Source organism: Microtus ochrogaster, unplaced genomic scaffold (genome assembly GCF_000317375.1).
Source record: "Microtus ochrogaster isolate Prairie Vole_2 unplaced genomic scaffold, MicOch1.0 UNK45, whole genome shotgun sequence".
NCBI lineage: Eukaryota > Metazoa > Chordata > Mammalia > Rodentia > Cricetidae > Microtus > Microtus ochrogaster.
In genome coordinates this window covers 2,022,388-2,032,922 of record NW_004949143.1, presented here as the reverse complement: position 1 = coordinate 2,032,922, position 10,535 = coordinate 2,022,388, and the positions used below count along the sequence as shown (strand labels likewise).

At 39.7% G+C, this 10,535-nt stretch overlaps 1 protein-coding gene across 2 annotated transcripts in view; it reads left to right on the top strand.

The window, feature by feature from the left end:
- Nucleotides 1-10,535, top strand: part of Mtm1 (myotubularin 1) — a 139,240-nt gene that overhangs the window by 20,791 nt on the left and 107,914 nt on the right. The window contains exons 2-4 of one of the 2 annotated variants that reach the window (XM_005369183.3): nt 1,024-1,094; nt 2,695-2,767; nt 4,141-4,235. In XM_005369183.3, the coding sequence (XP_005369240.1) occupies nt 1,032-1,094; nt 2,695-2,767; nt 4,141-4,235 (231 nt within the window). In that variant the 5' untranslated portion in view covers nt 1,024-1,031. Of the gene's footprint in view, nt 1-1,023; nt 1,095-2,694; nt 2,768-4,139; nt 4,236-10,535 lie in introns of those variants that run through there. The other variant, XM_026777088.1, reaches the window with a different exon arrangement.

The following is a 10,535-nucleotide window of genomic DNA, read 5'->3' as shown; positions in this document are numbered from 1 at the left end:
CTCTGTCTCTCTGTGTCTCTGTCTCTGCCTCTCTCTCTCATGTGTGTGTGTGTGTGTGTGTGTGTTGGTGGGTTTTGAGTGTATGTGTGTGTGTGTGTGTGTGTTGGTGGGTTTTGAGTGCATGTGTGTGTGTGTTTGGTTATGTGGAGATGGTATTCCTCCAGAGTGGTCTACCTTGTATTTTCAGACAGGGTCTCTCACTGTTCTAGAGCTCACAAAGTAAGCTATTCTACCTGGCTAGGAAGACAGGGTCCCCAATAGTGGGATTTACATGCATATACCATATCTGGCTTTTTAAAAATGTGAAGAAAGTAATTCTTGGAGGGGAATTGTATGGGTGATATTATTCATCCTTTCATAATTCTGCTTGAATGTTTATAAATAGTTTTAAAAATTAAGTGGTATAGAAATTTCACACTTGTCATATATTGGTAAACATTAAAATTTTTGTTTGTTTTGCTTGCTTGTTTTTAATATGATAACTTGAGCACTGTGAATAAGATTTCCTAGAATAAGCATGATGTAATTCATGAGGTTTCCCTTTTACTATTTACCTCCTGTTTCCTGTTCTGTGTTCCCCAAACCATCTTGCAGTTTTTGAGACATAGTCTTACTCATGAATGCAGATGGTATTTGTACTTAATGATCCTCCTACTTAAGCCTTCCAAATGCTAGATCACAAATTTGTGCTACTACATATGGCCCTTCATAGTCATTTATCATCTAGCTGTGTACCTGGCACAACACCCTCTTAACGTTTCAGTGAAACATTGGAAATATATGGCACTCCTCTATCCTCTCCCTACCAAACCTAAAACAATAAAATAAAGACAGCATTGAACTCGATTCTTCCTTGGACATCTACTGCCTGTGTTCTGGCTAGCTCTTTGTATTTTTTATTGTTTGGCCCTATGAATTAAAATAGGGCCTAAAAAGTTAAGTACTATTTGTTCTTTTGAAATATTTAACTCTTATTATGTTTGAAATAGTTCGATTAATAGAGAATTTTGTCTTCCTTTGTAGTTTCCAGGATGGCTTCTGCATCAATATCTAAGTATAACTCACACTCCTTGGAGAATGAATCCATTAAGATGGTAAGTTCAGTTTTTACATTTACCTGTATCTCTGTATTTCTCTCTTCATATTTGTATTAGACAATTATTTAGGATTTACTGAATCATAAATCTCATTATGTATTCACATAGTATAAGGCAAAGGAAACATATCATCCCACCCTGTTCTAAGAAAGATTTAAATAGAATATGTGTTAGGTGATTTTTGCTTTTGTAAACACTTTCTGAAGCTTTGTTAATGAATTGCTGCCAGATCTTACATTCTGGTCTGAAGCAGTCCTCTGTATCTGACAGCTCTCTGAAGGAGGTGTTGGAAAGCCAGGCTTGACTAAGCAAGCTGCTACCTTCATAAATAAGGCATTATTTGATGGGTATGATGGTAAGACTTACAAAACCCAAACATGCATACCTTGAACATAAAATGCTTCAGAGTAGCCAGGGTATATATATTGTTCAAGTAGAATTAGATTTTTGAATCATAAATTGAAAGAGAGAGGTGAATTCAAATTTAGTTTTATTCATGGTTGCATGGAGTTTTAAGATGATCTACCAGAAAGATTCATTTATTCTACTACCTCACAGTGTATAAAGATGATCAATCAGAAAGGAAAGTATTTTTAATTTTTATTTCTTGATTACTGACAAATTTGACCTTTTATTCTTTTTAAAGCTACATTATTGTCCATTCCTATTGATTGAGTGAACTATTCATGTCCTTTGCCTATTTGTCTGGGAGGGAGGTGAGGGAGACTCTTTTCTTATTGGTTTAGTAGGTATTATTCATAATGTAATAACTATAATGTACAAATCACTTTATTTCAGCATTTTAACCTTATAGATTCTATTTTGATTTTTGAAATACTGAGATTTAAATTGTGGGGGTTGATTGGTTGTTTGAGACGGGGTCAGGATATGTGTGTAGACTCAAACTTGTGATCTTTCTGCCATAGCTTGCCAAAATCTGTCATATAAAGTGTGAATCACCCACCATACCTGGTTTGCTGAAGTTTAATGATTAATTCTTTCCTGCCTGTCAGAGATGCTGAAGTGGTTAGATGAGGCATATACCTGAGGACAACAGGGGAATTTGCTCAGGTGGTTCCTAGAGGCCTGAGCATGTTTTTGACAGACTACTCTTTCTTTGACCTAAAATAAGGTTCCTAATAAAATAATAGGTCATAAAGCATTCTTTGGCACTATGATAAGATTCTGTAACAGTTGCATAGGAACAAAAGCTATGACCATATAGCACACTAACTTCATTAATGTTTGATTATTTTACTGAGTTATGCTAGCATTAAAATACTTAAACGTATTCAAAACTTTGGTAACATTATATAAATGCAGTGTAGGAGTTAGCACATCTAATAAATGTTGCAGCCAGACAGTCTTTATTTTTCTAATTTTCTGTTGCTAAAGATTGAACAGAGGGTGTCATGTGAGTTAGGAACATACCAGTGAGCTATATTTTCATCTCAGATTCTTTTTTCTCAGTGTGAATTTTCTATTCAAGTTTTCTTAAATGCTAAACTTCCATTTTTTTCTTTTAAAAGTGTATTTCTGTGTGCTACTATTTGTGCAAAGGTAACACCAATACCTCTGATTCCCCTTTCATTTGCAGGTATCTCAAGATGGAGTCAGTCAGGATCTCAGTGAGAATGTTCCTCAACTCCCAGGGGAAACACTAATTACCGGTAAGGAGCTCCTGAGGCTGGGGTGCAGAGCTCGAAGACCAGTACAGCAGGATCAGGTGGCTTGAGCTCCATTTCTCTGTACAGACAGAAGGGACAAATAAGCTAGCTTTGTTTAGGAGCGTCAACACAGAGAACGTCCTGATCAAAGAGTTCTTTCAAGAGCTCAGGGCTCACTTGCCTAGCAAGAATCTTGTCTCTGTACTAAAGAGAATTATTTGGGGGAACAACATGGGTTATCTCTTGAAAGTTTCTAGCTAGAGATACAATATATACTATTTGTAATTTAAAGTTATGAAAAACAATTAGATTAAGGCTTTCACCCTGTGATGTATGTTTCAAAATGATAAGAGCTTAAAGATTCTTCTCTTTGATATAATAGGAGAATCCTTTGCCAGAAAATGGAAATTAAGTAAGGTTGTATAACATTTCAATATGGTGTTTTCTTTTCCTCTTATGATAAACCAATGCTAAGAGGAAGAAATCTACTTCGAAAGGGCCGGGTCACTCTGATTAAGAATGCAGAGCATTAATAGTTTCTGAGCCAAGTGCTGATGATAGAGACATTCAGTGGTTAGGGTTGGTCCTTTCTGCCACATGTCAGTATATTTGGGGCGAATAATCAGCATTGTTACAAGGAACCATTCCATTCATTAAGATGCAGATTTTGATTTTAAATGACTAAATGGAGGTTTTAGAGAAGTGAATTAGCCATGTACCACAGAACCATGAGAAACTATTTGCTGTCCATGAACTCATAATTCTAGTCTTGAAACTAAAACCAGTAAAATATGTCTTTCCTAGTTTCTGAAAAAAAGCAAAGAAATTTTGCCTTTATGGTCTTTATATGTGACATTTGAATGTTGTATATCAGCAGACAGACCTTTAACTGATGATGTAGTAACTACTTGAACTGGTATGAAGTGGCCTCTGTGTATAGTTTTCATTTAGTACCTGAAGAGAAAGGGATTTCAAAGTCATTTTAAACAATTGAAAGTCATTAACATAGCCAAGGATATCCTTGAAAGGGAAATAGCTCAAGTAGTTTCTTTTACAGTCTTGAGATGTTAACAACAGCAAAAGCCGCAATCACGCCTGTGATTTCACGTCTGGCTCTTGTCACCTTGTCTCAGGTGGTGACAGCATTGGGGGCAAACTCAGAAGTACCATGAGTGCTTAGAGGAGACATGGGCCTACTAGTTCCCCACTGCTCCAATTCAGCCTGGCATAGAGATGTGCAAACTTTGCCAGTGTTGCTTTCAACGTTTTTATTGTAGTTAAACATAGGCAAGTAATTTATATTAAGTTAGTACCATTTGTTGTATATCTTGGTATATGTTTCCATTATTTTAGGGTACTTTTTTTTATCTTACTAGACAAAGAAGTTATTTACATATGTCCTTTCAATGGCCCCATTAAGGGAAGAGTTTACATCACAAATTATCGTCTTTATTTAAGAAGTTTGGAAACGGTAAGTAGATTCTGAGACCATAAAGATGACCCTAACTCTTAAGAGTGATGCTAAACTGTGTCTATTCTACCTTGCAAGATTGACTGTGGATCTGATTAACATGGGTGATATAATTGCTTCTCAACACACATGAATTTTCTAAAATACCACAGAGGTAGGCATTGATGTGAATCCTTGGTTAAAGTCGACCACTCTAGAACTATCGAAGTGTCCTTTTACAAACCATTCAGTAGCGGGGTAAAACTGGGATGAGTGTGTCATGGCTTACTGCTACTTTTTCAGTCATGACCACAAAATGTTTGTTAACACATTTCAAGGGACATTCCCATTGCTGAATCAGGGACACGAAGTATAAATACCCTAGAAAGACAAGAGAAAAATGTACAGCTACTGTGGTTATCACAGAAGGACTTATGGTAAATGGGATGGTGTTTCATGGCTCACATCAGAATGCAGGGGCAGGTGGGCTTCCAAATACTCCTGGCAAATAGGTTTAAGATACATGGAAGAATAACCTGTTACTGCTTTGTACATAGGTGACTATGGGACTATTGGGGGAAATCTAGGAAGGTTCTGGATTTTTTTTTTAATCTTCTCTCATACATTACATCCCAACTACGGTTTTCCCACCCTCCACTCCTTCCAGTCCCCCATGCCTCCTCTCCCAGATCCACTTCTCTTCTGTTTCCCTTAAAAAAAAAAAAGAGCAGGCAGCCTAGGGATATCTACCGAACATGGTATAACAAGTTACAATAAGAATAGGCAGAAACCCTCATATCAAGGCTGCATGAGGCAGCCCAGTAGGAGGAAAAGAGCCCCAAAAGCAAGCAAAAAAAAAGGCAGATATACCCTGTACACCATCCACTACATCCTCTCCCCTGCTTGCACTGTTAGAAGTCCCACAAGAACATCCAGGTACACAATGTATATGCAGAAGACCTATCTCAGACCCAGATAGGATCTGTGATTATCACTTCCCTCTCTATGATCCCCTCTGAGCCCTACTTAGTTGATTCTGTGGGTTGTGTTCTCATGAGGTCCTCAACTCCTCTAGCTCCTACAATCCTTCCCTTCTTCTGCAGGGTTTCCCTGGCTCTGCCTAGTGTTTAGCTGGGGGTTTCTAAATCTGTTCCTATCAGTTGCTGAACGACAACTCTCTAGGCACTGATCTAGAAGGATAACTGAATATCATTAGGAATCATTTTATTGATTTTTTTTCTAGCCATGTTTGGGTCTGTCCTAGGTCTCTGGGCTGTCCAGTCTCTGGTTTCCGGCCATCCAGGCAGTGTTGGCATGGGCTCCCTCTCATGCTTTGGGCTTCTAATTGTACCACCCATTGGCTGGTCACTCAGACAAGCACCACCATTACCCCATCAAGTCTTGTAGGCAGGACAGATTGAGGGTTCTGTGACTGGGTGGGTGTCTCAGTCCCACTGCTGGAAGCCTTGCCTGGTTACATATTTACAGTGAGCGGGTGCTTGTCTTTGACAATTAATAATTTTAGTGTTTGGTGGTTGAATATAAAAAAAACATTGGTAGTGTCATTGAAATTATTTTTATGGAATCAAGGAATAACACAGTCCCTGAGAAACACAGGGTAAATGGTGGCAATATATTCAGATAGGGTTACGAACTATCTAATAAAAGCTTAATGACAGCTGGGAAGGGTGATCACTAACACCTTGTTATGTAGGGTGCTTCCTCTTTGTCCATAATGCAGTGCATGGTTGAGATGTGAGAAACAACAGATTATCCAGTGTGCTTGATGACAGAGTCAAGGTTTGAAATTGTTATAACTGGCTAGAATATAAGGCACAACCAGTGGCACAACATTAAAGTGTATAGATAGCATCTAATTAGTAAAAAATCAATTGTACCATTAAATGATTAAGGTCTGTCTGCAGGAATCTAGCCTTTTGAAACCAGTAATAGTATTACTTGTTTAAAAATAATATACATCTATTGTGAATTAAAAGAAAAATATTATAATGAATGCCAGACAAGATGAGACAGTAGTCCTGTTTGTAGTGATGATGTGATGATGTAAAATCCTGATGCCACCATTTAAGAGAGACATTGATAAAGAGAATTAATAGATAAGTAGGCTGATGAGGGGATCAGTGTATCAGCAATGACAAAAATAAATATTGTTCCTTTTTTCTGCAGAACACTATAAAGGGGTTTTGCTGGTTTGAGTTTGTTATTTTGTCACTGTGACACTGTGAGGGAATGACACAAGCTAGAGTCATTTGGGAAGAAGACATCTTAGTTGAATTGCCTACATCAGATTGGCCCATAGATGAGTCTGCGCGGTGTTTTCTTGATTGCTGATTGGATGTGGGGAGGTCCAACTGTGGTCCATATATGGGTCCACTGTGGCCCCTATAAGGGAAGTAACTAAGCAGGTCAGAGGCAGCACATTAGTGCGCATCATTTTCCTGTCTCTTCTTCAGCTCCTGCCTCCAGGTTCCTGCCTTGAGTCTCTGCTCTGACTTCCCTTCATGCTGGATTATAATCTTTTTTCTTTTTTTTTTTTTGGTTTTTTCGAGACAGGGTTTCTCTGTGGCTTTGGAGCCTGTCCTGGAACTAGCTCTGTAGACCAGGCTGGTCTCGAACTCACAGAGATCCGCCTGCCTCTGCCTCCCAAGTGCTGGGATTAAAGGCGTGCGCCACCACCGCCCGGCTGGATTATAATCTTCAAAGTGAAATAAACCCTTTCCTCCCCAAGTTGCTTTTAGTCACCATGCTAATCACAGCAATAGAAAGTAAACTAGTTCAGGAACCATGGCAGAGCTGTTTGAACATTGAAATGCCTTTCTGTGGCCCAGTGTTTATACTTGGTTTGTTCCATTTCAAGGAATCTTATATGTGTAGATTGAGATGCTTGGTGCTAACATATAAAATTATCAAAAATTAGAATTAAAGCTATGTCATAGGCCATTTCACCATAGAGACTCCTGGCTTGTTGACTAGCCATTCATATCTAGTTTCATTTTATGCTGTTCTTGATAATGAATTGGGGAAGTTATTCAAATTGTGATAACATGAGAAGGCTGTCTATATGGTGCCGTTTTGACTATATAAAATAATAAAATTATTTCTAGAGAAGAGTCTGTATGGACTATATATGAAAAGTTTTTCAATTCTTTGGATAACCAGAGCAGAATTATATACACACATTACATTCTTCTCATTTGTTGGTATTTCTCAAAATATCTAAAATGAATATGTACAGCTTTTTTAATTAAAAAAACTTAGCAAGCTTATATCTTTTTTGTACATTTTTATGTAGACTTCATACTATTTGTTTTTAAAATATTTTTAATTGAAATAGAATTATATCCCTTCCTCCCTTTCTACTTTCCAGCCCCTCCCTGTTACTCTCCCTCAAATTCCTTTCAGGTTCTACTCTCAAGTTGATAGTCTTTTCTGTTTGTTTTATTACATTTGTTGTCTGTGTATATGTGCCCACTGATATTCTATTGTTCCTGTCCTGTTCATGCTGCGATTTCTACAGAGACTGTTTGAGAGAAGACTGCCAGATTCTCTGGCTCTTACAATCTGTCCACCCTTCTTCCATGATGCTCTCTGAGTCATAGGCACAGGACCTATAATATGTATATATCCTGTGGTACTAGACTTCTTATGATCCATTGATATCTGCATTGTATCTAGCTGTGGTTTTGTGTAATGGTCTCCATTTTCTGTAAAGAGAAACCTCTTTGATGAGGGGGGGTAACTCCACATTTATCTGTGGGTATGAGGATAAAATTTAGAATATAGTCAGGGATTATACTGGTCTAGAAAGTGGTGGCAGTAGATATTTTTCTAATAAGATCCATGATGTCATTAGCCCCTTGAAGCTGACTAGACTGTTTCTGATAGCAGGCATGAGTTTCTTTGTTTATACATGGTACCCCCTATAGGACAGGGTTTGGCATTGAATGCATAAGTGAAATGCCCATCTGACAATGACTGCTACTTTCTTTATTCTTCTATGATATTATATAAAGACTTTATAAGCAATTGGCCACGCAACAGTTAGTGAAAGTCCAAAAGGAGACAGCAATGGTATCAAAACATGGAAAATAGAAGGAAAATGGTTATATTCAGCCAATGAAAAAATAGTCCTTGTAGTGTTTCTTCACTTAAATGGTCAAAACCAGAATAGTAATTGTGGGTTTCTGTTGCAAAACAGAAAAAAGCCTTTCTGTATGCTTGATAAAGAATTGTCATCGCATTGGCATTTTGAAGTAGGCAACTGTTTATTTCAGATATGTAAACATTGTAGAGGGAGTGATGAATCCAGATATGTGTGGTCTCATTTTGGAGTCAGCTTACCCATTTTGTAGATGTAAAAGTTGCATGCAGGATGTTGGTCACAGTGGTTGATTTTTTGTAGCCCTTTTTTGTAGTCTATCTCCCATCATTTGTCCTGCCCACTGCCTCCAAAGTGACTCCCGCCCCCCCTTAATAAAGCTTAATAATTCAGTTCTGTGACTCCCACTGACTTCTTCTTTCCCAAAGAATAAAATTCATTCTCCTTTGTGTAGCTTGCATCCCTCTGCTATCTCCAGCCTTGATTCCTATCCCAAGCATGCTATTCTCAAACCCCTTACCTTTTATCATCATATAAATGCCCTTCTCCCCCGTACCTGGATGCCACTTTCAGAACTTATTTCCTTTTCCTTCAGAAGCTGCCTCAAAAGTCATGACCTTTTTGGAGCCCCCACTAGCTTCCCTCAAAGTTCCCACTGCATCTCTGCCTCCCAGCAGTCCTTTCGGCATGCTTTCCAGTTAACACTGCTCGGAAACCTTCCACAGCCAGCTTTGCTACACTTTTAAAATTTTATATAAGTAACATTTTTTTTATTTATGTACCAACCAGTTTCCCCTCCCTCTCGCTCCTCCAGTCCCCTCCTCTTTCCCATCTACCTCCCTCCTCATCCACTCCTCCTCCACCTCGACTCAGAAAGGGATAGCATTAAGTTGAGGCAGCTCCTCCCCTTCTGTCAATGCTGGGCCAGGGAATCCAGCATGGGGAACAGGTTCCTTAAAGCCAGCTAAGCTCCAGGGAGAGGTCCTGCTCCCATGGTTAGAGACCAAGCTAGAGGTCTGTCACACCCCTGTTGCTTATATAATCTCCCCTCCCTTTCTTCAGCTGGACTCCAGGAGCTTGGCCTGGTGCCTGGCTGTGTATCTCTGTACATGCTTCCATCAGCTACTGGATAGAGTATCTCTGATGACAATTAGGAGTCACCAATCTGCTTATAGTAGATGGTCAGTTGAGATACCCTCTCCACCATTGCCAGAAGTCTTCGTTGGGGTCATCCTTGTGGGTTCCTGGGGGTTTCCCTGGCAACAAGTTTCTCCCTAACCCCAAAATGCCTCCCATCAAGACATCTCTTTTGTTACCCTCCCCCTCCATCATACCACCAACCCCCTCCCACACTGAGCCCACCCAATCCACTCCCTATGGTTCCCATCCCTCCATCCCTGCAACCCCTGTCCCCAGTTTACCCAGATCTTTTCTACTTCCCCTTCCCAGGGAAATATATGCATCCCTCTCTGGACCCTTTTTGTTATCTAACTTCTCTGGACTGTGGATTATAGGTTGGTTTCCCTTTATTCCTAATAACTACCTATGAATGAGTACGTGCCATATTTGTCTTTCTGTGTCTGGGTTAACTCATTCAGAATGTTATTTTCTGGTTCTGTAGTAGTAGGAGCGGCGGGGCTGCGTCCCTGGCACCCGGCCGCCCACATGGCTAGCTTATGCCCCGAAATAATTACACGGAAACTGTATTCTTTTAAACACCGCTTGGCCCATTATATCTAGCCTTTTCTCAGCTAACTCTCACACCTGGACTAGCCCATTTCTAATAATTTATGTAGCCCAAGAGCTGGCTGGCTTACCAGGAAAGATCTTAACCTGCGTCTGCCTGGAGTGGGAGAATCATGGCGACTCCCTGACTCAGCTTCTTTCTCCCAGCATTCTGTTCTGTTTTCTCTGCCTACCTAAGGGTTAGCTTATCAAATGGGTCTAGGCAGTTTCTTTATTAATAAGAAATCACTCCCCCCATCATTAGGAAATCTGCCGTGCTCTTCAGCCTGCCTAAGCCTGATTCTGCCGTCTGCCCAGGTGCAGGCAGGGAGTGCTGAGCCATCGGCATGGTCTCAGAGCACTCTCCTTTCGATCCCAAGCGGGAACACAAACATCCAGTCCCATAAAATCCATTGAAATGCTTTAAAGCCAGAGTTCATGCTGGCAGCACAGCCCCAAGAAGCTGCGCTTTAAAA